Consider the following 25,447-nt stretch of genomic DNA (forward strand, 5'->3'; position numbering starts at 1 on the left):
ACTTTTTTCATACTTTTTGTCGAAGAGTTTTTCGAGAAGTTTCGATTCGGTACGAACCTTTTTTGTTCAAATCGCTAAGCGCTAAAGCTTGAAACTGTGGAAGCCGATTATGGTGCTCAAAACACAAAATCAAATAGACCGTGTAAAAACCAAACTGTTTTAAATTCCGCCTTTTTGTCTAACAGATTTGCAAAAAATTACACTTGATGGAAATAAATGGTGTGCTTTTACAACGTAATTAATAATTATACGGTAAGAACAAAGATTCATTCAAATCGAAATGATGCTTTCCACTCGGTAAAGTCATGACTTGTAATGTTGTTTTGAGTTAAACCGTTGTACGAGAGTTGTCCAGCTACTCGTTGGACGGTGACCTGTCCACCATTTTCACCTGTAAGAGATATAATGCCTCGTCTTAAAAAAACTCACGATTCCTCGAAAGTTGCATTTGGTCCAATTTTCCAAAAAAGGTATTGCAAGGTAATCTAAGTTTGACTACAAAGTAACTCAATCAAACCATAAACTAACTTATACACTGGAAGGGTTAAGGATTTAATTACCGTTAATTCTTCCGTCGTGAATTGCTGCAGCACAAAGATAAGAATCTGTCGTGTAGCTTTGCGTTCCCCAAACGAAATACAAGGATTCGTGGCAGTTACCTGGGCAGATGGCGATGTACTTTTGGGAATAACTTAGATCACCGTTCGAATTGCAAGTGGCTGAATAAACAACCAAAAGATCCGTTTAAACAGTGACCAAAACGCATATGGTGAATTGGTCCAGTGTTACAAATAGATTCATTGAAGTTTTATTACATTACTATCATCAACTTATTTGGTTATTTCGTTCATATAGCGCCAGAAACGAACATATCAATTCACATGAATGATAATAAGTCAAAGCATGGAAACCAAAAGGCTAGAAGAATTGTTGTTTTGTGATAAGATAAGGGATAGTGGTCATAGGCAACTATTCATAAATAAAGACTAAGTAAACAGCTAAATTTGATTTGCTTTTATAGGTCATTTTATTGTTCAGAAAATTTGCATTTAAAATTTTGCATCAAATTTTTTTTGAAAAAAAAACGTACAGGTATGCTCGTCCCAGGTAACAATATGCGCTTTGTCTTTATTTAATACACAGTATAATGGGTTAAAACCAACCTTAAACATTTCGAGTAAACTCACTTACCATTTAAAATCGGTATGAGCAAAGTTTTTATCTCTTGTAAAGTTTCTGAAATCAATAATTTATTAGTCATTAAGATTTGGAGCAAACTTGCATCAACCCACAAAGCCTTACTCACTTTTCAAATCAGAAATTTCCTCCCGTATTGGATTCAATTCAACATTGATTAATGATGTCACCCGTGTAATTAGTGTCGATTCAATGTCAGGCTTTTCTAATAAATAGTCACAAAAATTCATCTTTTATTCTTCAAACCCACAAAATGAAAAATGGACACAATTGAAAATCATAATGACTCATTAAATTTGACTTGTCATATTCCGTTAACTATAGTGTCTGATAGCTAATTATAGATCCCTAACTATGTAGAGAGGACGGTTTGATATCAAGTTCAGTAAAATTGAATATATTGTTGCCCTAATAAGCATCAAACTATTTCCAATGATTTTAGGCCAAACCTTCACAAGTAGTTGGATAAAATAGGAGGCATATTCACCACGTAAGCTTGTTTAAGTGCTAAAAACATAATCATACCCTGTAGCAGTTTCACGTCTGTCGCTAATTGCATGGTTGAAAGTAGAATCAAATTATTAACCTCAGGTTCTGTTAGCGGTGTGAACGGGACACGTGCTGTCAAAAACATGCAAAATTACAAAAATAAATCGTATTTTACTACATATATAGATTACTACAGACTGCTTAAAGTCATGAGGCTGATTTAACCTACAGATATTGATACATTTAGGCTGTTTTGAACCATATTTGCGTTGGTTTTTGTTGTAGAAAACCTTGAAATTTGCATTTTAAAATCTTTGCATGAAAAAAATGCTAAAACAGCAACAAATAAAGATAGTTTTCTTACATTTTAACAGCAAACCCTCGAAGTCAAAACATCATGATTATTTTAGTTGTCCAAATGTTTCCAAAGTTTTATATGCCGCAAACTTACCGCTCAATCCACTTAAACCGTTTGTAAGATTTCTTAGTTTTGATTCCGTTGTCGCCACAAATTCATTGAAACGATTTTTGAGACTTATAAACTGAAGTTGGCTAGTTGGTGGATTTTCGAATGGTTTGGTTGTTGTAACCGGGTTCGGTGTGTTTAGAGACGCAAACTGGATATTTACTGTAAAATACAAAATGTTGGTAATTGCTTTGAAAATGTACATTGTTAACTTTGACAATTTCGGAACCTTTGCAAATTTGTGAATCAAAATACAAAAAAATAGTTTTGGGCACACGCAAAAGAGGCTTTTAAGTATGGAAATGAAGCCACGACCCACAAAACTGTTTCTTTTTTTCGAATTATATTACAACTTAGGCCTATATCTATTGACAAACATTTGGGTACTTAGGAAGCAAAGCGCTATAACCCCATCATTCAAAAAAAGTTGTACGTGTGGGATACCCAGTTTAGGCAGTGGTAGGTTCGCACCGGTTCTATAGAACCGTCTCACGAAATTTTATGAGATCAGCGAACCGATTAGCACTACTGGTTAGTGGGTATGGTTACTGTCAAAGGGACTTTTTGTAACAGAACCGGCTGAAAAATATGACTTTTGTGATCGAACCGGGAGACAAAACGTTTGAATCCCACCACCGAGTTTACGTGATGCGTAAATCTGACTGACCAAGAGTCACAAAAATTGCCCGCAAAAAGTTTGGCGTACACGGAAGTTTACATTTGCAATGATCAGCATATTTACCTGCAGGTCTGCATTTTCCGCAACTATAAGCGCAATGTAAAGCATTGGTTTGACAAAACAGTGGGTTGTGTAGATAGTGATTGTAACAAGCAACTGGTCCAATGACGTCAAAGCAAGTTTCACCTGTAAAAAAGAATTGACTATTGTATCATAGTAACTTAAAAATATCATTAGATTTAAGTAATTTTAAGGGTATGGTTTAAACGTTTGCAATTAGCGGCAGAGTTGGATTACATCAGGGGTTCTCAAACTGGGGTCCGCGGTCCTTTTGGGGTCCGTGAGGCAATTTTAGGGGGACCGCGAAAAGGTTGAAGTAATTTTATAATCTTATTTGGCGTCAGCAGTTTGTGCCACTAAATAAGTTCAAATCAAGGTAGAATTGACAATCGACTGTATCCATTGCTAAACAATAGCCTTTATTGCATAACAATTAAAAAAAAAATTGTTCGCGCACAACCGTAATGTTTTTGTCTTGTCTGTGATGTCACATGCTGTCTTTGGATCTTTATTATGCGCATTTTTGCATAAATAGCCAAAATCCTGCAATCAACTTGCGTTTTTCTGAAATGCACATTTAGGCTTAAGTACCGCGACCCTTCTAAATAATTGCAATAGAATCGTTTTGAAAAGATGATGAAAAAATTTGAGAACCACTGGATTGCATAAATGTTAACTGCTATATTATAGCTACGGTTTGAATTTTATAACATTCTGGCTTGAAATTGAGATAATCGTTGCGCAAAATCAGCCAAGACCAAGTATGTAGCCCAAAACTACTTCCTAACTATTTAAAGACTAAATTCTTACCTGCGACTGTATTTTGAGCTAAAACAAGTTGACTAAAGAAAAGAAGAAACAGTGTTTTTAATAACCTCATTTCAGACTCTAGCAGGCACTAACACTACATACCATTTTTGAAACTATAAAAGTGTTTTTTATCTTGACTGACTTCAACGAATGTTTCGTAGCCGAAGGCAGAATTTCTTTGCGATACGGCAAATTATCTTTGCATGTATAAAATGTCGTGAACATTATTTCGCTTGTGGCGTATTAAGCTGCTTGCGGTCTTCTTTTAAAGCTGTTTTTACCTTTTACTTTGGAAGTAAACAGGTTGTCGTGAGTTTAATACTGAAACGAGCCTATCATTTGTGTTGGGTATAAAATGAATTTAAATGTTATACGCAAGATTTGCACAAATTTATCATACTAATTGCGTAAGGCTGTTTTACGCAAACAAACAAATAATTTATAAATAATGCTTACGTACGTTCTTATTTTTTGTGTAATATGCACCAAATTTATTTACTTGTTTGCCCATGGACAGTATTTTTTGTTGCAAAAGGTTTGTTTTTCGATGACATACTTTGCACGCTTACCTTCTTTCGATTTTTCACACATTTATACTTAACATTGTTTTCGTTGTCTATAATTATATTCACTTTCAAGCGCACACTTTGCCCTTTTTAATCTATTTATTATTTGCGTTTCACTTTATTACATTTACATGCTTCGCTACATTTACATGCTTTGTAAGCGACTGCTTGCACTCATGATTTGGACGTCGCCGTGTCGTGTGGACAATTGTAATTGGGCAGCGAGATCATGTGACTTTTTGGCTGCTTTGCTCAACCAAGGTTTTATACATGTGCTTATATTGGGTGTAGAATGCTTTTTGGATTTTTGTTAACAAGAACTTTGCGTCACATACAAATAAACAAACAATAATTCAACACAATTTTTATTGCAGTATTGTTTACGAGTGGTTATTGAAGACTTTGGTATCTGTGGAAAGTCACTGATCTTCAAATACGACCTACACAAATGTTTAAACTTTTAGTTACAATGAACCAGTAAGCTTAAAGGTATGAATAGAAATAAAAAGGAAGACGGTTTTAGTTTAAAGTTAAAAAAACTTACGGCCGAATGAAAAGCTATATTTTCCATTTTGCTGCGATCCTGACACAACGCCATTTTGAAAAGAACCGGAAAAATAGGATTGGCCTCCGCGTTTGTAAACCGTTACCAGCCCACCATTAACACCTAAAAAACAATATAATAAAATTGCTAAATATTTTTTAATTTATCAAGACATAAAACACGTAACGTCCTATGGAAATGTTTTTTGTTTGTTCTTTAGTATAAATACAAGCGACCAATGTTTTAAAATAATTGAAAAATAACAGGTGAAGTACCAATGAATTTTGACAAGCAACTATTGTGTGTTTCAAAACTCTATAAGTCATTGAGCATCAAATCTTAAATATTAAAGAACATGGTGAAACTCCCAAAACATCAATTTTAAAAAAAGGACAGGCCCGTTTGGAAATTTATTGTGTTAAAATCCGTTTTTCAGTTATCGTGTATATTTTTTGCCAAATTTTGCAAATTTAAAGGAAAATAAACAGTTCTACCTTGGATTTTTCCATCGTGTATTGCTGCTCTGCAGATACTCGAATCAATTGTGTAAACTATTGTTCCCCAAACCTCAGCTTTGAACTCATTGTGACAGTTTGAGGGACAAATCGCTGAAAACGTGCTTGTCCACGAATCGCCGAATGTAGAATAGCAGTTCGCTGCAAAACAGTCGCATAGAAATCGTACTGCATCGGATCAGAGGTACAAATAAAAATATCGCATAAACTTACTTCGTACTTGAGGTTGAATTACTGTCATGATGATGGAAAATCTGTCTGTAAAGGAACAAAGCTTGTCGCATTTTTTACACAAAGTCAGCTATTTTGTAATGATTTTTTCTTCTGGTTTCAATTTATATTTTTCGGTTTTCATCAAGGCATAAAGGTAAAGCGAGTCTTCTTCATGTAATGATATCTGTCTTGACCCAATAACACTTTTTTACCTTTTAAAATTCGTAGATCTCTTTCTAGGGAAACTAATTTTCTTTCTGTTTCGCTTGGCACCTTTTTGCCTGTTAAAGGAAAGCGGTGTTTTCTGTTTCAAATCTAGCTTTTTTCCACATATAAAAGTCTTACCTTTCGACAAGCAGGTTTCGCAACAGTCTATCATATACGGGCGCAAACGGCAGAATCCAAGCATCTTTTTCTCCAAACATAATGTCAAGGGCTTGGTGTCCGTGCACCGTGGTTGCTGAGCGACTAAAATGCACAAAAACTGGATTAGTTGAAATTTAAGAGAGAAGACACCTTCGATACATCCACTAAAAATTATCGAGCATTTTACAAACAAAAAGTCATCATTAATGAATTAAACCCCGACATTGAAAAACACTTACCTACAAGCGCAACATACACGCAAACGATGGTCAAAACGCAAATTTGACGGATATTCGCTTCCATGGTTGCTTCTGAACTGATAAAACGCTACCTTGGCTCCCGTTTATATACATTGTTTAAGCTACAATTTTATCGTTCAAGTGTACAAGTAATTGCAGAGAAAAACACGTACGTAGCACATGCGTGGTAAAGTGCGTTGTGACCACGTGGTGATCGTGGCCTAATCCATTAACCACATCTCAATATAAAAAGCCATTACGCTGTGATCAAATAACATGGTAGTTCGTTATAGAGTTTTGAAAGCAGGGAAAAAGGCGTGTTGTGTCAGGCCAAGAATTAGCATCAGTTAACTAAGCAAGCAACCTTTTTCTTATTTTAGTGTAGGCCTACTACTAAGCGGTCTGGTCTGTAACAATCAGGGCGGAATGTGTTACATTCATTTTGAATAAACTTATGTCAATGTCTTATAAAAAGCACCTATGCTATAGTTGCGTTTGGGAAAAATTGGTGCACAAAACATTGCACCATCAGATTTGGCATGTGTCCTCACATAGATATTAGATATTAACAAAACGTTTGAAAACAATCCAGAACACTATCAAAAATGGTAACACAACGACAAGCATCAAAATTGTTTGAAGAATTTTTTTTCATCAATCTAAAAATTGCAAATTGAAGCAAAAACGTTTTGTTGAATTGGCGTCGTTGGTAGCACAACTACATTTCTCAATTAACACCAACATGTTACAAAAGCATATATTTCTTTAAAAAAAAAGAAGATGAAAGATAACAATTGTTAAACATATTCAAAAACATAAAAGGAAATATTCCTTGTTGAAATGGGATAAACCAGCAATGAAAACTCAAGATAAACATAAATTTGAAAAAAGTATGTGAAACCTTTTGGAACAGTTCATTAATTTCGTTCAAGGCCTAACAGTAAAAATAAATGTCTGATAAGCAAAAACACCCAACACCTTTTTGCAAATGTACTTCAACAGTGGTATTCTGTAATTGTGTTAAGCACACTCCTACATTTGCACCCTAAAATTAAAATGCTATGATTATCAAAGTGCAACTCGCAATGACAGAAGAATATTTACAAGCTGAAAAGCAAACTATGATTAAAAACCATAATTTTGAATATGACACTTAAGCAGTAAATTTGTAGCACAATAAAGTGGACCCTTCGTGTTATGGCATGCATTCAAACACTTTACCAGGATTCATCAAGTTTTGTGGGTCCAAACTTGCCTTGATGGATTTCATGACTCCTATTCCGGCTGATCCAACTTCTTCTTGCAACAGGTAACATTTTCCAATGCCAATACCATGTTCACCTGTACATGTACCATCCAGTTGTAATGCAAACTGGGCTATGTCACCAGAAAGCTTCTTGACTTTTGACAGTTCTTCTTGGCTCTCAATATCAATACCCAGAGTGCAATGAAAATTTCCATCACCAACATGGCCTAATATTCCAGCCACTAGGCCAGATTCTTTGACAGCTGATTGAGCATAGGTGACAGCTTGGGGCAAAGCTGATATAGGGACACATACATCTGTAGAAACTGCTCTGGTTCCTGGCCGTAATGCAAGTAGAGCATAAAGCACATCATGTCTTGCTTTCCACAGGTGGTTTTGTTGTTCTTGTGTTTCAGCCCATTCAAAATCAGAACCTTTGTTTTCCACTGCTATTTCTGAAGTTACATTTACTTGCTCCTTGGCACCATTTTCTGAACCGTGAAACTCAAGAAAAAGAGTTGGAGCAACTGGTTTGTTTAATTTGCTGAACTTGTTTACAGCATCCATTGTGACTTCATCCAGAAGTTCAATTCTGGCAATCGGCACACCTGATTGCAAAACTTGTGAAGCAGTGTTCACAGCATCTAATACTGTTGGAAAGGAACATACTGCAGACAAAATGCATTCCGGCATAGCATGTAGTTTTAATGTGGCCTCTGTTATAAATCCAAGTGTCCCTTCTGATCCAACAAAGAGTTCGGTTAAATTATACCCTGCAGAAGATTTTCTACATCTTCGGTTGGGACCTCCAGTGTTCAAAATAGTTCCATCAGAAAGTACAACCTCAAGGTTCAAAACATTTTCCTTCATTGTTCCATATCTAACTGCATTTGTGCCTGATGCAGATGTGGCTGCCATACCACAAAGTGAAGCATCAGCACCAGGGTCAACAGGAAACCAAAGACCTGTGCCACGAAGCTCATGGTTTAACTGTTTTCTTGTAACACCAGGCTGAACTTTCACATCAAAGTCTTCTAAGTTGCACTGTACCATCTTATTCATGTTGGTCAGGTTAACACAAATTGAGTCAGCCAAAGGTGCAACCCCTCCCTCCAGACCTGTCCCAGTTCCATAAGGTATCATATTAATTTGATGTTTTGTGCAAAGTTGTGCTATGGAACTTACTTCTTCAGTGGAATTCGGCCATACCACAGCAAGTGGTGATTGATATCTATGGTAAGATTCATCATGGTTGTGTTGTTCACAGGCTGCATTTGTTGTTGCTACAAACTTTTCGCCCACAATTGACTTCAGTTGCTCACTGAGGTTTTGTGACAATGCAGTATTTGAAATACAACGTATAACTGTTTTCAATTGGTTATTCCAAGCATGTTTTGTATTTAAAACTGAGCACAACATTTTTAGCTGTGCCTTAACTAGGCTACGCTAAAGATGTATTTTACAGAACAAAAAGTTGAAAAACTGAAAACAAAATTAAGCAATTACTGCTGGATATGGAAATTGAACTGAATTTCTAAAACAAACAAAGTACGGTAGGATAACGATGCAAATATATACCAGGTACGTGACCGAACCAAAATAAACAAAGTCTGCATTTCTGCAAACTTGCAATTTTTTTACCAAATGTGTTGGGGAATTTCCCTCTTCCTGTTTTTGTAGAAACAAAAAAAAAACTTAGGGTAAAAACATCAATGTTATTGGGTTTTTTTAACATTAATGAATATTGTTGTTTAATTTTACCACTAAAAAAGTAAATGTTGCTAGGATATAACGATGCTTTTACATTCATTTTAAACAAAACCGGCTTAAAAAATCTTTTGTCATGCATTAGTGAATCTAGATCGAAAAACGCTGTGACGTAAAATTGAATCGGATGTCAATAAACATGCGATCTAGCACAAAACGTAGGCGAGGTCTTTAGAACTTGGTAATAGAGCATTTTAGGTGTAACGAGGTGAAAGAGAATCAAACGAATGTTATAGCATAAATAGTTAAAATTGCCATGAGAAAAGTGAAAAAAAAACTTGTAGTCTAGCGTTGTTTGAAACGTTCGTTTGGATTTGGATGAAATTTGAACAATTTTGGTTTTAAACCACCCAAACAATACCGAAGCAGAAAAACATAACATGTTTAACCAAATTGTACTGCTTCATAGAATAGACCCACATATGAAATTGTAGTAAACATGGTCAGCGGAAGACTCAGTGGATTTATAGTCAATGAACTGCCAAAGAACATCGTTTTTGTAAGTTTTTTTTAACCTTAATATGATAAATTGTGTGTAATATATAGTATAATCACGAGTCACCAAGACTCAGTGTGAGATGGTAGCAAAATTTTTTTGTTTCTTAGCAAACTGTAAACTTTAAAAAATCAGAATTCATCCAGTCAGTACACCTAAACCTAAACAATGTACATTTGTTAGTTAGAAATACCACCTTGACAAATAAGGTAACTGCACAAAATCCTAATCCTAAATTTCTCGCTGTGTTTTAACTGTTGAAACAAGTGGTGTGCTTTATTAGTATGTCCATTAACTTTAATGTAACTTATATTACAGCTGGTATGGCTGGGGATCAACATCTTTCTCTTTGCATTTTTCTATCAAAAGTACAATGACACGCTCGTGTACCACTACAGCTTCATATTGTTGGGTCCAGCATTGCCTCTTGCTCGTGCCCCCGCAGCTGTTTTGAATTTCAATTGTTTGTTGGTGCTTCTGCCAATTTGCAGAAACTTGCTTTCTTTATCAAGGAGAGCATGTATGGTAAGATTATTGCTTTTCTTGTTTTCACATTATCAGCTAAGTTTTGTTTTATTATACTTTTAATGAATTACTCAAACATATTTTATCGTGGCATTGAAACTATCTATAGCCAAATATTACATTACAAATAATTGAAAAACCAATAAGGCGGTAAATTTCTGTAATATCATGTAGTTCTTAAGTTTAATGGTGAAAATAACGGCCCAAATAGAGTAAAAAGTGACATGCTTTATTGTTCAAATGTTTCGGCAAATGCTCATGCCATCAGGTCAAAACGTTTGAACAATAAAGCATGTCGCTTTTTACGTCTATTTGGACCATTATTTTCACCATTAAACTTATGAACAGATCCGTTTATAGTGTTCCATGTAGTTCTTGATCAGCTACAGATTTTGAAACATGGGAAAATAATCAAAAATTTTTTAGTGTTGTCCGAGACGAATAAGGCGTATTCTGGACAAAAACATCAAGTTCCACCGGATGTGTGCCTACATGATTGTATTGATGACATGTATGTTGTTGTAATCATGTCAGTTACCTTACATCTTTAATGGCATTTCTTGTATTTCAGTGATCCATTACTTTGCACACAGCTTTAATGTGGAATACATGGCCACTGCACATGATATTGTTATCAGTCCAACTGACACTCCTGCTGTCAGGCAACTTAAGCTTTTAAAACAGCACCTGACTGCTATTGGTAATCTCCCCAATCAGACCTACCTTAATCCCATTAGAAACAAAGTGGTATGTTTGGCTTTATATAAATGTTATGTAGAGTAATATGGGTGAAATTTAGCTCCACAGACTTTATAAAAGCAAACCTATTTTGCACAATCAAATAGTTTAGCCCTTTTTAGCAATCAAATGCATATCGCTTTCTGGGTTTAAAATACATATCTTGTTCGGTTTTGCAATAAATTATCAAGAAAATTTTTTGACATTATTTGTAAAACACAATATTTTTCAGTGGCCAGTTGGTGCTGTGTTTTTGCTTACTGGTGGATGGACAGGAGTTATCATTACTCTTAGTTTGTTCTTTATGGTCACTTCTTCAGTGGAATTCATTCGCCGATCATATTTTGAAGTTTTCTGGTACACCCATCATCTGTTCATCGTGTTCTATTCATTTCTGGTTATCCATGGAATTGGGTATGTTTTTATCTTTTCATGTACATTGGTGTAAATCTACAAGGCACCTTGTGACTAAAGCCTTGAAGTAATGTAAAAACCACATCAAAATAATTGTTTTGTATTTTCTTTGTGTGCATGTTGATGTAACAAATATAACACAAATAAATCTAGTTAATTGCAAAACCAAGCTTTTTTGGGTGTGATAAACCAGTTAAATTTCCCTAGAAATGTTTACAGTTGGAATTTATAAACCTCATGCACTTAAATAAGATAGCTGATTAATTAGATTCATCTGTAATACATTGAGTTACTATTGCACATAGCTTCAAAAACTTAGGGTTGTAAATATGCTAATTCGAAAGTAAAAGGTAGGTAAAACCTGGCAGTTACTTGTAAAGAAACTTTGTACTTTGTAAAGAAAAAACATGAAGTTACACTCATGCTGGAAACATCAGACATTTGCCAGAAGAGTTCTATAAACTTGATACTATGCCTGGCAGCAATAGCTTATTTATGCTGGAAACATGTTGACACTTCATTTAAGAATAATCAACATAAAGTACTATCAAGCAAAACAAAATATTTTGAACTCTTAGAGTAACAAAAGTGTAATTAAAAAAAACTACTGTTATCTTTATATGACAGCATGCAGGTTCGAAGTCAAAACAATACGCTGCAACATAACCCAATTATCTGTGCTCAAGTTCCACCAAGCGCGTGGAACACAAACCCAAATTGCAGTACAACACCCACATTTGTTGGAAGTCAGCCAATGGTGAGAATTATACATGCCCTTTTTGCATGTATGTTTGCTTATATTGTAATTTGCTTGCAGACATGGAAATGGGTCATAGGTGGAATGGTAATATACGTTATTGAACGGATCATTCGACTTGTGAGATATTCTCAGCCTGTCAAGATTCTTAAGGTACTACTTAAACTTATGTTTGGTTTTGGACTATAATTGATGTGTTGGTATTTTTCATTGCACTATATGTATGGTTTTTTGACCAAAACTGTTTTTTTTGTGGAACCAATCTTGTAATACTATATAAACCAAAAAAATCACAAAACCTATTGCAAATGTTAGTTGACAAACAACCAGGGTTTTCCATTGCTCCTCTAAGTCTTAGTTAAATGCCTAGAAGTTTCAAATCTTAGGACTAGTACACCATAACTTTTTGGGACACAATTTCGTTTTGTAAAAGGATTTAAAAATACAGGAATATTTCGCTAAATAAGTACCTTAAAGTAACTGAAAACCTGCTCTTAAAGTAGAATTGCAACCTCTAAATATATTTACAACTCTATTCAAACATTACAGCTGCAACCCTGCTTTATATTGTCCAAAGTCATATATTGTGACTTGTTTGCAAATTTATCTAATACTTTGTTTGTAAACTTTTAGAACACTTGTAAATGTGTTTTGTTTGCCTTTTAATAGGTTATTAAGCATCCATCAAAAGTTATTGAGATCCAAATGAGAAAGAAAGGCTTTTTTGCTGAAGTTGGCCAATATGTTTTTGTTATGTGCCCTGATCTTTCCAACCTAGAATGGCATCCATTTACTTTGACATCAGTAAGTCGTTGCAACAAACTTGATTATACAAAATATGTGGTGGCTGTAGGTAATAATAAAAGGCGGTCCTTATTTTCAACAACAATGTAGTGAATTTGTTCAAACGATCAAATGTTTATGGTTTTGTGTGTTCATGAACAGTTTTTAATTTTTAAAATGGTTTTAAATAAAATCTAATCTTCTACCAAACAATCAAATATTTACGCATTTTTAAATATACATTTAAATAAAATTGAATATATGTTTTTTGCTTATCATTTCAAATGTTTTTTCAGCTCTTTATTCTAGCCCCTATTCAGTTAAAAGTAACACGTTTATGTACTTACTGTAATATCCACAGGCCCCAGAAGAAGATTACTTCAGTGTGCATGTTCGTATTGTTGGCGACTGGACAAGAGGTTTAAATGCAGTTGTTGGGGCTGACAGTGCTGATGGCAATGAGGTACAGTACTTTATTTCACTGTCTGTCTTCTCGTTTGTAATCAACTGAAGTGCTTTTATGATAACCAAATATTTTAAACTCCAAAAAATACTAATTTGCATGACTAAAACTTTTTATCGGCCAAACGGTTTAATTAAAATATTGGTTTACTTTGACCCAAAACGAGATCTATAAATAGTTACCAGGGTTCCACCTTAATCGGTGTGTGGCGAGCACCGCCTTCGCCCTTGAGCGGTCCATATTCTATAGGGTATAACTTAGGACTGTACTACTGCCATACTTGTGTATCACCATTTGTACCAGTTTTACCTTTTTGTGTAGAATTGTCTGAAATATAAACGAAGACGCAAAGGCAAACTGCGATAAGACACGTGCATGTATCATTTGCTATTAACAATATGTAGGTCCTGCCATCTTGGAAGATGCCCCGCATAGCGATCGACGGTCCTTTTGGAACTGCTAGCGAAGATGTATTTACTTATCCTGTGGCTGTGTGTGTCGGTTCTGGAATTGGTGTCACACCCTTTGCCTCTCTTCTCAAGTCTGTTTGGTATGTCGTGGACCACGTTTGCAATCGTTACTAAACTACATTATGTTTCTGTTTTTCGGCAACTTCTTATTATGTAACTGCTCCATGTTATAATTTTCTAAATATATTTTTGAACATTTTCATAGAGCACAGAAAGCCATTTGTGTCATCAAAAAAACAGTCATTATTATTTTACTTTATAATTTGTATCTACTTTTACAATGATCAAATTGGCCGTTGTTACACTTGCAAACTGCATACGTTTTCCGGGCAAAACTTACGTGTATATGGAAAGGAATTTTTAATAGAATAGAATACCGCAAAACTATGGTGGCTAATACGCTTTCTGACAAACATTTTTCTTTTAACAACATTTTGGTAGAATTCAACAGTGTTTGTTGCTAACGAAATTAAGACTTGAACTGATCATTTATTTCTAGGTACAAAAATCTGGACCCCGAGAAGGAGTTAGTACTGAAAAAAGTTTATTTCTTCTGGATATGTCCTGAAACCCATGCATTTGAGTGGTTTGGTGATATGTTATCACATCTGGAACAACAGCTATCCGAGATTGGCCGTCAGGATTTGATCGAATACAATATTTATCTCACAAGGGGTTGGGACGCAAAACAGGTTAGACGGCCTAACTTACCTTGCTAAAGATTTTATAAGTTGTTGTTTTTTTGCCCTTTTTGGTGTTTTTCGGTCAAACAGGATTACATGCAACTTTTAAAAAGCTACAACGAATACTAAAAATTTCTTTTTATGCACAAAAACTTGTTTTTTGTAATGCTTTATCGTTGTGATAGCGTTTTGTGCTTTACAATGGCTTATCATTTAAAGAACGCAATCAATAATGCTATGCATACATTTCCACCATCATAGTAAACCTAAGTTAATCTGGACCTGTTCGGACCAAAAACAATTGTCTGGATTAAGCGAAGTTACGAATTAACCGAATCTGGCTTAACCGAGGTTTGCTGTACTTGTTTCAATTACATGCAAATGACGGGTTACAATGTATCAGGCTGTATCGCAGAAAGCAAATATTCAGTAAAGTTATAGGTCAGGGATGGCGAACCTTTTTAGCTGAATGGGTCAACCATGATATCAAAATTTATCAAAAAAAAGAAAACAAAGTGGGTCACATATTTTATTACATGTCAATGTCAATGCTAAGATGCTTGTTGCTGCATTTTTTCTGAAAGTCTTGTAATCTTAGGTAGTTTTCAGCTTAATACACGCTGCAGTCATATCTGAGCTGAGACGATTTTTGATCTTATGAAATTCTTGTGTGAAAACAAATATTCGCATGAATATGTTGAACCGAACAGCGTCAACAAAGTTACAACAAATCGTTTCAAGTTGTACGTTTAAATAAACATATTTGTTGCCTCACAATTGACTAAACAATCTGAATTTTAAGACAATAGGCAATCTGACAAAGGGCTTGAAGTTAACTGTTGTGTTGCTTTTTAATCTTGGAAGTCTGGTAACCCTACCGCTACCACTAGTAATCAGCATACAATTTTGAAACTACAAGTGGGTCACTGAAATTCACGTGGTGGGTCACATTGTGACCCGCGGGTCAGTGGTTCGCCATCCCTGTTATAGGTGATAAATTTATTCGCGAATTTTTTGCATAGTTTTAGCGCCTTTTCCAGAGACTTGGTAAAAATAACATGACAACTATAGCAATGCGTTTGATTTTTGCGTACTTCTATTGCGGTCATTTCTCTGCACCCGCAATATACGTCCTCAAGTTTATTATTGTGTATACATAAATCGCATGCCCCGGAAACTTCGTGCAACAATCCATAACAGCAACGCTATTTACAAGTTGTGTAATACATTGTTATACCGATAATATTGATGATCAACTTCCCGTTTCAAGGCAAAGGCAATAGCCGCACACGAAGAGGACGAACGTGATGTGATAACAGGATTGGAGCAGAAAACTCACTTTGGCAGGCCAAACTGGGATGAACTTTTCCGAAACATTGGCCAAACTCACCCTAATACTCACATTGGAGTGTTTTTCTGTGGTGTGGCCGCCCTCTCTCATCAGGTCAGCGATAGTAGCGCATGTGCACTTTGATTTGTATGATATTTTTACACGATGTATTTATCAACGATATTTTTACCATTGACATTAGATTTTTAGTTAAAAAATTCACAAGTTTTTGACAATATCAACAATTTATATATGGTTTGGTATCTTGGTAAACTTACTGTTAATCTCCAAAAACTGATGTTAATGACTTATAGCAACATTGAAAAAACTAATTATTTTCCCTTGTACCTTTTTTGTATTTATTTTACGCTCCAAGCCCTTTATGCATATAATATTGTTCCTGGCATATTTCACAGAGTTTTCTTTTTTATTCCAGCCCTTACTGTTTTTAATGTGTGTAACACAACTTGCAGAGTATTTGCACTAACCGTTTTTAATTTTTTTCAGTTGCACAAGATGTCCAACAAGCATTCAGGGAACGGAGTCTTCTTTCACTACAACAAGGAAAACTTCTAAAGTGTTGAAACTTATTGTGTCCATATATTTTTCCCTAACCAGGTACTCGTTTGTGTTCAACGTTATGCCACGCACTTATGTATACAGATCACAATTTATATCAATGCATGTTCGTTTTCGATATTATCATCGTCACACTTGTGTCGTAAACATTCCAGGTTTTGTAAATTAAAGGGTAAAGTTTTTATAAAAAAGCCTAAATACATGCTTCGCTTTTTATGTTTATGATGATTTTTACGTACTTGTGCACTTTCTATGACGTCAGCAACAAGTGTTATGTAACTGTTGCCAGGTGACGTCAGACACACATGATGTCATTTTCAAAATTAGGTTGATTTGTGTTGCTAAATCTCTATTCTAAAACGTTCAAATTATGCTCAAAATACCTAATATAAGATGTTGGCCACGGTAGAATTTTTCTTAAGAAGCATATGTTGTAACGAAGAAGCATCATATTGTAACGAAGAAGCATTATGTTGTAACGCTGCATTAGTTAAGAGTTTAAGAGCACTGATGGAATCTTAAAAAACGTTATTTGAAAACAAAGAAGCATTTTTTTAAAGATGTTTATCTTTGATCCACTTTATCTTGTCATTTACGAAGCTCCATTATTTTGTTTATGAGTGTTACAATAAACGGTACTAAATATTTCTGCTAAAAGGCCACGCAAGTTCCTGTGTTTGACCGTGTACTATTTTTTTGTATTTTGAAGCGGTTTAGATCATTTTTAGTTTCATAGCCGCTCAAATCAAAATTTATTTCAATTCACAGCCCACATAAAAAGTCCAAAAAAATGAAATGTTCTATACATATATATCACTATGTGTGTGTACCAATGCCTTATACTGGAAAATCTGTATTTAGGATATCTTTATTTTTATGTTGTCCCAAACGGTCATATTCGTATTCAATCAGTATGCAATGCAAAGCGCAGCACACGCACTGCAGCGAAATGCCATACAAGTGCAACTTATCTTAACGTGAATTATGATTAAGCATTTACTTCCTCATGTGTCACCTTACAAAACGTGCTGCGCTGAGACAATGCGCTGGTATAGGGGGAATTTTTTTCGGAATCGTGCGTCTTGCCAGGAAACAGCACTCGTTTTTCACAGCACTTTGCTTTCTGTAATCGTTTATTAATATCTTTCTTCGGTATTTTGTGTGTACTTGTTTGTCTTTTGCTTGTCCAGCTGTATGCATTAGCTCCTAATTCCTAGCTGTTCACTGTGTAACTGGAAATGGCCATTATAATTGTCTGTTATCAATTTTCATGATATTTTGTGAAGCATTTTATGGTAAATTCAAGTAAACGTTTTTTGTTTTAAACACATCATTGTGATTTGCAGTATTTGTTTCGTTAAAAATCTTTTTTTTATCAAATTTTGTACCGCCAAGTGCACAACAGACAACTTTCAATTACTACACAGTTTTTGCTGTTATTAAGTGAAAAACTTGCTCTAAAAATTGTAAACCTCAATCCATTAGTGTTCGCACCAAGTAAAAACATTCGCTTTTTAAAAATGTGTTTTTGAAACCATATTCTTGATTACGCTGCATAGCAGTGGCCTGTGGGTAAAGCTCTCATAAATTTTGTCATGGTATTTTCGCCTTTGTTTTTGCAGTGTGCCCAAACCTTGGCCATTATTGTTGTGTTCCATATGCAAAACATTGTATTTGTTCAACCCTAGTTAGATGCCTTTCCACATTATTTACTCGCAGTTACGTTTATCGCCAAACCATCACGTGCAATTAAACGAGCAGTAAACTGGAATCCTTCTGTCACGCCGTGGCACGAAGTCACGTGATCATGTGTCACGTGCGCGCACAAAGTATGACGTACTGCCTGGATCTGTAACCACTTGTGTTTTTCTCGCCGGGTGTTGATGCACTGTAATAACCTATTGATTTGCGTTATGTTATTCTAGGCCTATAGGATAGGGTAAAGCAATGAAGGTGTTAGTTTTAGTTGTGTTGGTTACTTGCCTTGCTTGGGACAGCGGCTACTGCTTGTCGCAATTGCGTTTGAGGCGGTTCAAACTGGAAATGGAGGAAATGCGAAAACAAGACCCAACGTCTGATTTGTGGATCGAACAGAGGCTTGATAACTTCCACAGCACCGACTACCGAACGTGGCAACAAGTTGGTATTTCATTTGTACCAGTTGCTTATGTAACCTTTTTTGCTCGTTGAAAGTTTTTAAATTTTGTTTGTATACCCCTGTTCTACAATGACTGATAAAAGTTAGTCAAACTGTAGTACTTATAATAAAATATATAAAAATAATAATGGTGTTACTTGTAGGCATTAACAGGTGAATCCCTAGTTAACCACCCCTAGTTTATGGTTTTGGTTATGGAAATAACAACAGATATCGTAAACCTCGCCACAAGTACTGGTTCCCGTTTTTAACACTCCAATGTATTTTTAACGCAGAGATATTTCATGGCAAACGAGTATGATTCGCCAAGTGGGCCGGTTTTTCTGCAAATTGGCGGTGAAGGTCCTGCCAACCCAATCTGGATGAGTGAAGGTCACTGGATTGAAATGGCTCAAACTGTTAACGCTCTTTGCTTTATGATAGAGCATCGGTTTTACGGCAAAAGCCATCCTACAGAGTAAGTGTCTTGTTTTTATCTAAAGTTCGCTTTTGAATAGGATTGGGAACCCTCGAGATGAAAGATCCTTGAAATTGGAATAAAATATCTTTATTTTATTTTTCCAAGTTTAAAGGTTTTAAGGCTTCATAGTTGGACGATTTCGAGTAATATTCAGCGCTTGTGGATTGTCTTCTCACAATTAATGGCTCTTTTGAAACGGACGTAATGCAAATGCGTGTAAACTCTTGTTGTAAAACCTCATTTATTTCGTGTCTAAAACCTTGAGCAGTACATTTAAATTAAATATTCCTCTTGTTTGGGTCCTCACGAGGCCTTGCGACCTTTTTCTGGACAAACTACTGATGAAAACCTGTTTTTGCAGGGATGTAAGTTCAAGTAACCTGTCGTACTTGAGCAGCGAGCAAGCATTAGCAGATATTGCAAACTTTATCGTCAATATGACAGAGAAGCACAACTTGGGAAATCGAAAATGGATCGTGTTTGGGGGTTCCTATTCTGGTGAGAACTTCTGTGCTGGAATACAAAAAAAGCTGTACACAAATTGACTGACAAACAGCTTTGTGCCATTTTATAGTCAAGTTAATGTCTCTTACTGATGTAATTTGTTTCTTGTATAGTGGGTAAAATTGATTTCAATTTCTGCTTGCTGCATAAGGTTTCAATACATTAATGGGGTTAGCATTGGAAGTGCTTTTTACATTCGGGTGGTAATTTTAGTCAAATAAAAACACTCAATCGAGGAAAACTAGTATTTGAAATAGCAAAATCCACATAACTGGTACAACTCTACCCTTGAGCTAACTTCCCTCTCAAACGTGTTTTCGCCTACCGTAACAGGACGTTTCAATTTATCATTGGGGTGAATACCAGAGGGTATAATAACAATCAAGACAGCGTAGCAAAAGTTTATTCATCATGATTTAAATGTACATTTTTACAGGTGCACTGGCCATTTGGGCTCGCCTGAAATATCCACACCTTGTGTTTGGTGCAGAATCAGCAAGCGCCCCGTTGCATGCACTCGTCGATTTTACAGGTAAACTAAGCCAAATCTGTTGCCGGATATAGTCCCTTCCGTTCCCATGCTTTTTTACCAAACAACGTATCAGCTACTTTGCTGATTGAATCAAAAAGTGTGCTGTAACTCAAATGTAGACTCCACTTTACATATTTTGAAGTTACAAGTAAAGACTTTAATAATATCCCGCAAAGTTGTTTTTATTTTGGAAACCCCTTTTTAGCAACTGCTTTTCTTCTGTAGTACAGTTTAATTTTTAGCACAAATATGCCGCAAAAAGTGTGTTTTAGTAAAGGAAAAAAACCTACCTTAATATAATTAAGTTATATAAACTCATAACTGGGATCAGCCCTGCATCATCGATGCAGAAATCATAAGGCGTTATACCGAATCAGCCAGTCACCAAACATATTGCTGTCTTATATTTGTACCATTGAGAAAACCTGTTCCACAGGATATCTGGAAGTGGCGCAAGACTCCTTAACTACAATGGGAAGCGGCACTTGTGCAGATAATCTATCTCGGGCATCAGCCTTGGTAGCAAGCCACCTGAAAAGCGATGCTGGCCGCAAAGTTCTGGCGTCTTCCTTCCGTCTCTGCAAAGCACTTTCAGATGATGGATCGGATGATTCATACCTGCAAGAGTCCCTAGCCGGCAACGTGATGGACGTGGTGCAGTATAATAGGGATAATCGGTGAGTAAGTTTTGTAATACCGATACTCAGAACCTGATAAACCATTATGTTTTTCAACACTCTTGTTGCTATTTACGGACTTACTTTACTCACGCGGGCACTTCATAGTTGGACTTTTTACATTTTTTGGTGTTGTTTTTCACTGCTGGGTTGTCCACGTAAATGTGGCTTGAAATGTTTGCCTGATTTAGATTAAATTTTATTGGTTCGTTACTTCGTTTGACTCCATGCTATTCGGAAGTTTACTCAATTGGTCGGAAGGGAGAAATTGCCTTTGCCTTACAATTTTTTTTCCGTTGGCACAATGTAGTTGCCCTCCCTTTCATGAAAGTCTTAATTCCCTCAATTTTTTTTAAAAATCAAACCTTCAAAAATCTCTCAGCGAATTAAGACTTTCATTCACTTTATGTGAGCAATATACCCTATGCGTGAGAAAAACATCAAGTACACTTTGACAGACACTTTGAAGGAGGCGGCAAGAGTCTTACCATCAAGGATGTGTGTCGCATCATGGATGACGTCACCATCGGCGACGAAATGAAACGCTACGCAGAGTTGAACTCCCGCACTCTTGATATGTCCGGATCACCATGCTTGGACGCCAGCTACGAAAAGTAAGTCTACACATAAAAACGAAATTATGCATCAAAGTTTTGGTTAGCCCAAATATTTTGGCCGATTAAGCGGTTTTGCGGATTTTGGCCCAAACTTTTGTAAAAATCCGGCCAAAACATAACTTTTGCACAAAATAATGCCTTAACTTTTAACTTTGTCGCCGATTTTAGCATCTTAAATTAACTAATTGTTGTAACTAGAAAACACGAATCACGTTGTCTGTACAGTTTTGGGTAATTTTTATCGTACTGTATTGTGGAAGTAGTTTTTGGGTGTTATAAACGAGTTACTTGTATCAACAACACAAAGCTCAGTTGATAACATCCATCAGAATGGGGATATCGGGTTTCTACTAATTCGGCCATATCGTCGAATATTCGGGCCCGAACATTTAGAGACGGTTTTGGTGCTTCGCCAGTTAAAAGTGTTAAGCCGGCTACTTTAAAACAGATTGGGCAACCATATATTTGCGTGCTTGCTACTAACTACAATGTAATCATAAGGAATTCGTGCAAACTCTTGGGGCTTTTCCCCAGGTGAATTCAGCTTTTTGATTTGACTCTTTTGGTTTAAGTGATGTTGCAGACCAGTGTGTTAAGCGCGGTGTTACTCTCTTTATTTTTCCTTCTTTAAAGTTTAGTAATCTTTTTGCTTAGGATTATAGCGAAATTGAACACATAAAAAATCCCAGACTGGATATGCTGGTGTATGCAATGCTTCACAGCAAACTTGTATTTCACCCTTGCTTGTGCAGATACCTAGAAGACATGAGCAACACCTCATGGACTTCAGCGATTGGCGGTCGTCAGTGGGTTTACCAGACTTGCTCGGAGTTTGGCTGGTATCAGACCTCGGATTCCCCGCACCAGCCATTCGTTGGCTTCGGGCTCAAACACGCCCTGCATCAATGCCAGGTCGCATATGGAATTTCACAGGAACACGTCCAAGAAGCGGTAAAGAGGTCAAACGAGAATTACGGTGGTCGCTCTGTAGCAGAAGTTGTATCGAGAGTGACTTTGTATAATGGAGGCATTGACCCGTGGTCCAACGTCTCTTATGTGGTACGAGACCTCCAATCGCCGCGAGAGCAACAAATAAGGTGCGTGTGTTTTTTGTTACATGTCAGCTTCTTTAAGTGTCTTTACCCTGCTATGATTGGTCCTTAATTGATTGGGAGCAAAAACGATTTTAGAGTACTCAACAATAGATACAGCAAACCTCGGTCAAACCGGATTCGGTTAATCCGGATATTGGCCTAATTTGGACAAAACTTGAGGTACAAATGGTTTGTAATGTGGTAAGACTTGAATTAACCGACATCGGTTGATCCAGATCTTCACATAATCCGGACAATTTTTTTGTTTCAAACGGGTCAGGTTACCAATTACCAAATTTTAAATGAACTGAATTACTTAAAAATGCAAAATAAAACAGACAGTTCCACCGCGGACTCATAACGCAGTCAGGCGTTGCCCGTTCACTGAAACTAGAAATGAAACAATGTACAATCGAAATATACATAGATAAACAAATACACATTGTTTATCTTAGCTGATACGATCGAACTGTTGATCCCCTTCAGCATACAAGGCAGGCAATGGTGCTTGTGATTCGACTTTCGGCGGTTTCTCCACTGAGCCTGTGTAGCTCAGTTGGTAGAGCGTGAGTCCCGGAAAGACTCCTGTCGTGGGTTCGAATCCCACCGCAGGCTAATCTAGCCTATGCCTTGCCATATGGGAATGCTTGGGAAACCAGCTGATTCGGTACACGCATTTAATAGGCCTGGGGTACTACGAAATATAGGGTTTAAACATTGTGTGGATTCAGTAATAACGGTAACTGATTTAAGCATTTTTTGAGGAACATTTGTTTCAGACAGGTTTGATGAAAAAGTATTTTAAAACTTGTCCAGGCAACAAACTCCAATTGGCGTTTTATGCAATTCAAGCAAAAATACGCTTGAATATAACAACACAGCGTTAACTTAAGTTAGGATTTAAGTATATTTGGAGTCGATAAAATGGACTTCAATAAGCTTTAAACCAGGGGTGCCCAACCTTTTTTGACTCAAGATCGACTTCTGAGGTAGTCCGACTCCCGGGATCTACCCTTCCAATCCGAATTAACAATATAATGCAAGCCTACGTGATTATTACCAAAGAATAACTTGCATTTTTACGACCCCTGTTTATCGTTATTGTCGTGTTGTGGGTGTGACTTTTTACACTGCATTGAGCATCATTTCTAAAATTTATTTAATGCTAATCTTTGGAATAGAAAAAAGTACCAGCAATAAGTAAGTAACGATTACTTTTGTGACGTAACAAAGCGCCCCATGAGTATTTGTGATGTTAGCTTATCAACAAATCCTAATAAATAACTTTCAAAATAAGGTCATCTATGTACAGCAACATTCGTCCAAATCGCGTTACAAAAAAAACTATTTGAGATAATTTTCTGCATGCCTCGCGATCGACTCGATATCAGTCCGAGATCGACCAGACGGGTTGGGCACCCCTGCTTTAAACCTAATTTGAACGATCATGGTCACAGGCGCGAGAACTTAATCGTGCTATTTACCGACATTGAAAAATGTTTAAACATTGTACCGGTTTTTGCTTGACACTATTTGCGGACAAGTCAGTAACATGTGGATCATGTTGCAAAACATAAGTCAATGCAAGAAAATCGCCGGTGCCAAGTGGTGTGCAAATTCAGGGCCTAGTACTGTTTACATCAACATACAAGCATGCTGCAGACAGTCCACACTTTTTCAACGCATAACTTCGCATCAGAGTAGCTGGTGACAAGACATTGACCGTATATGCTAGTGTTGCCATGTTACAGCACTCTCGTTTATTGGGAGTAACAGACTGAAAAGCCATCCTTAACCAAATCTGTTTAATGCCCTAACTGGGCTTAAACCACGGAGAAACTCGATTCAAATGGCTAAGCAATAGCTTGAAAAGCAAGGCGATTGACTGATACCTCATAGGTCGAAACGGCGTTACCTGTCTGCAACTTATTATTATGTGATACAGCTTCATGCTTTTACAACACATACACTTTCTACTACAGATTTGGGCCGATTCTTTCCATGCAAAAGAAGGTAAACCGAAAGGAACCACCTGGAATTTTGACTTTTTTCGTTCCTGATACGGCCCACTGTGCCATTATGTATCCCTCGTCACAAAATGATTCTCTGTTTCTCAAAGAAGCCAGAAAAGATGTTCAAACGGCCTTGCTAATTTGGCTTGCTTGAGTTTTGGAGTTTCATGCAAAAATATCATGTGCAATTTTTTTAGTCGTTCATATTCATGACCCTTCTACCAAATGTCTATACGCTGTAGCAAACACATTTGTGGCAACATGATTTTCAAGCCATGTCATGTAGCAAATTGGTCAATGTGATACGTTTGATATGTTTTAAGTTGTCCAGCTGTTTTTCAAATGTCATGAGCAAAAATTCAAAATTTTAAGAACATTATACACAGGCTTTAAAGTAGCATGACAAAAAATAAACCGCCAGAGAGCATTGTACGTAGAGGATGTTCGCTGTTGTATTCTTCATCCGCTAACACTATAAAAGTTTTGCATTTGACCCCATTTTTAATCATGTTTGGTAGGTGTTCGAAATCGGGTTATTATTGTATATTTTATGCACTGTTGCCACACGACATTCCCTTGCAAGTGAATGGATGATGCGTGTAAAATGATTTGTACTGAAAAAGCAACTACATTTGTTTTTTCTTTGAACTAATTTAGTCTTTTCACACAAAATATTTGATTAGGCTTGATGAACACAAAAGCCAATTAGGCTGCAAAAACGGATCGCCTGTACTGAACAACGTTTTGTATATCATAAACGTTTTCTATCACAACAAATCACGAAGTAACAATTATTTAAATGTGCAATTAATGAAAGATGAAAATTAGTGTGCAAATTTTTCGTCGTTCTGGTTTTTTTGGTCACTGTTACTTTTCTTTTCAAACACAATAAATTATGTTCATTTAAACGATTTGGCTTGAAAGACATCATCGCAAATAGCGGTTTTTAGTGCGATGCTTGCGACTGATTTCAATTCTTATTTTGTTTCTGCGCAGAT

The 25,447-nt window shown here is 36.3% G+C and overlaps 5 protein-coding genes and 1 non-coding gene across 7 annotated transcripts; 3 read left to right on the plus strand and 3 right to left on the minus strand.

Annotated features, from left to right (window-relative positions):
- Positions 1 to 7: 7 nt before the first annotated feature.
- Positions 8 to 3,843, minus strand: LOC145233523 (uncharacterized). Its single transcript, XM_080098273.1, has 8 exons — positions 3,702 to 3,843; positions 2,895 to 3,017; positions 2,138 to 2,314; positions 1,723 to 1,818; positions 1,307 to 1,402; positions 1,192 to 1,236; positions 561 to 719; positions 8 to 391 (listed from the first exon to the last, which is right to left on the minus strand). Exons 1-8 carry the CDS (start codon positions 3,769 to 3,771, stop codon positions 267 to 269), a joined length of 891 nt encoding a protein of 296 aa, XP_079954399.1. The 5' UTR covers positions 3,772 to 3,843; the 3' UTR covers positions 8 to 266.
- A 776-nt stretch (positions 3,844 to 4,619) lies between these two features.
- On the minus strand, positions 4,620 to 6,306 carry LOC145233525 (uncharacterized). The gene is made up of 7 exons (XM_080098276.1): positions 6,145 to 6,306; positions 5,885 to 6,007; positions 5,752 to 5,820; positions 5,540 to 5,584; positions 5,306 to 5,467; positions 4,812 to 4,934; positions 4,620 to 4,707 (listed from the first exon to the last, which is right to left on the minus strand). Exons 1-7 carry the CDS (start codon positions 6,206 to 6,208, stop codon positions 4,697 to 4,699), a joined length of 597 nt encoding a protein of 198 aa, XP_079954402.1. The 5' UTR covers positions 6,209 to 6,306; the 3' UTR covers positions 4,620 to 4,696.
- Positions 6,307 to 6,967: 661 nt separating this feature from the next.
- LOC145233519 (D-lactate dehydrogenase, mitochondrial-like) lies at positions 6,968 to 8,900 on the minus strand. 2 transcript variants are annotated; one of them, XM_080098269.1, is made up of 2 exons: positions 8,576 to 8,637; positions 6,972 to 8,508 (listed from the first exon to the last, which is right to left on the minus strand). In XM_080098269.1, the coding sequence occupies exon 2, from the start codon at positions 8,450 to 8,452 to the stop codon at positions 7,340 to 7,342; it is 1,113 nt and encodes a 370-aa protein (XP_079954395.1). In that variant the 5' UTR covers positions 8,453 to 8,508; positions 8,576 to 8,637; the 3' UTR covers positions 6,972 to 7,339. The 2 variants fall into 2 exon arrangements, with proteins under 2 accessions (XP_079954394.1, XP_079954395.1); XM_080098268.1 differs by having other exon boundaries at positions 6,968 to 8,900.
- Positions 8,901 to 9,536: 636 nt separating this feature from the next.
- Positions 9,537 to 18,320, plus strand: LOC145233529 (NADPH oxidase 2-like). Its single transcript, XM_080098279.1, has 13 exons — positions 9,537 to 9,656; positions 9,972 to 10,178; positions 10,605 to 10,689; positions 10,750 to 10,925; positions 11,149 to 11,330; positions 11,958 to 12,087; positions 12,148 to 12,240; positions 12,757 to 12,891; positions 13,232 to 13,333; positions 13,738 to 13,883; positions 14,303 to 14,495; positions 15,757 to 15,930; positions 16,324 to 18,320. Exons 1-13 carry the CDS (start codon positions 9,597 to 9,599, stop codon positions 16,390 to 16,392), a joined length of 1,752 nt encoding a protein of 583 aa, XP_079954405.1. The 5' UTR covers positions 9,537 to 9,596; the 3' UTR covers positions 16,393 to 18,320.
- A 22-nt stretch (positions 18,321 to 18,342) lies between these two features.
- LOC145233530 (putative serine protease K12H4.7) lies at positions 18,343 to 25,357 on the plus strand. The gene is made up of 8 exons (XM_080098280.1): positions 18,343 to 18,534; positions 18,829 to 19,010; positions 19,375 to 19,511; positions 19,954 to 20,049; positions 20,486 to 20,726; positions 21,185 to 21,340; positions 22,096 to 22,440; positions 24,420 to 25,357. Exons 1-8 carry the CDS (start codon positions 18,343 to 18,345, stop codon positions 24,601 to 24,603), a joined length of 1,533 nt encoding a protein of 510 aa, XP_079954406.1. The 3' UTR covers positions 24,604 to 25,357.
- Trnas-gga (transfer RNA serine (anticodon GGA)) lies at positions 22,979 to 23,052 on the plus strand. The gene has a single exon. It is a non-coding gene; the product is annotated as a tRNA-Ser (tRNA).
- Positions 25,358 to 25,447: the final 90 nt, after the last annotated feature.

Source organism: Phallusia mammillata, chromosome 6 (assembly GCF_965637545.1).
Source record: "Phallusia mammillata chromosome 6, kaPhaMamm4.hap1.1, whole genome shotgun sequence".
NCBI lineage: Eukaryota > Metazoa > Chordata > Ascidiacea > Phlebobranchia > Ascidiidae > Phallusia > Phallusia mammillata.

Excerpts from the sequence above, each read along its gene's own strand:
- LOC145233523 (XM_080098273.1), bottom strand. The coding sequence starts at position 3,771 with ATGAGGTTATTAAAAACACTGTTTCTTCTTTTCTTTAGTCAACTTGTT. Across the intron at positions 1,403-1,722 it reads AGACGTGAAACTGCTACAGG|AAAAGCCTGACATTGAATCG; the intron begins GTATGATTATGT and ends ACTATTTATTAG. Across the intron at positions 392-560 it reads TCACGACGGAAGAATTAACG|GTGAAAATGGTGGACAGGTC; the intron begins GTAATTAAATCC and ends TATCTCTTACAG.
- LOC145233525 (XM_080098276.1), bottom strand. The coding sequence starts at position 6,208 with ATGGAAGCGAATATCCGTCAAATTTGCGTTTTGACCATCGTTTGCGTG. Across the intron at positions 5,585-5,751 it reads AGATCTACGAATTTTAAAAG|ACAGATTTTCCATCATCATG; the intron begins GTAAAAAAGTGT and ends GTTCCTTTACAG. Across the intron at positions 5,468-5,539 it reads AATTCAACCTCAAGTACGAA|CGAACTGCTATTCTACATTC; the intron begins GTAAGTTTATGC and ends ACTGTTTTGCAG.
- LOC145233519 (XM_080098268.1), bottom strand. The coding sequence starts at position 8,809 with ATGTTGTGCTCAGTTTTAAATACAAAACATGCTTGGAATAACCAATTG.
- LOC145233529 (XM_080098279.1), top strand. The coding sequence starts at position 9,597 with ATGGTCAGCGGAAGACTCAGTGGATTTATAGTCAATGAACTGCCAAAG. Across the intron at positions 12,241-12,756 it reads AGCCTGTCAAGATTCTTAAG|GTTATTAAGCATCCATCAAA; the intron begins GTACTACTTAAA and ends GCCTTTTAATAG. Across the intron at positions 12,892-13,231 it reads ATCCATTTACTTTGACATCA|GCCCCAGAAGAAGATTACTT; the intron begins GTAAGTCGTTGC and ends TAATATCCACAG.
- LOC145233530 (XM_080098280.1), top strand. The coding sequence starts at position 18,343 with ATGAAGGTGTTAGTTTTAGTTGTGTTGGTTACTTGCCTTGCTTGGGAC. Across the intron at positions 19,011-19,374 it reads GGCAAAAGCCATCCTACAGA|GGATGTAAGTTCAAGTAACC; the intron begins GTAAGTGTCTTG and ends CTGTTTTTGCAG. Across the intron at positions 19,512-19,953 it reads GTTTGGGGGTTCCTATTCTG|GTGCACTGGCCATTTGGGCT; the intron begins GTGAGAACTTCT and ends ACATTTTTACAG.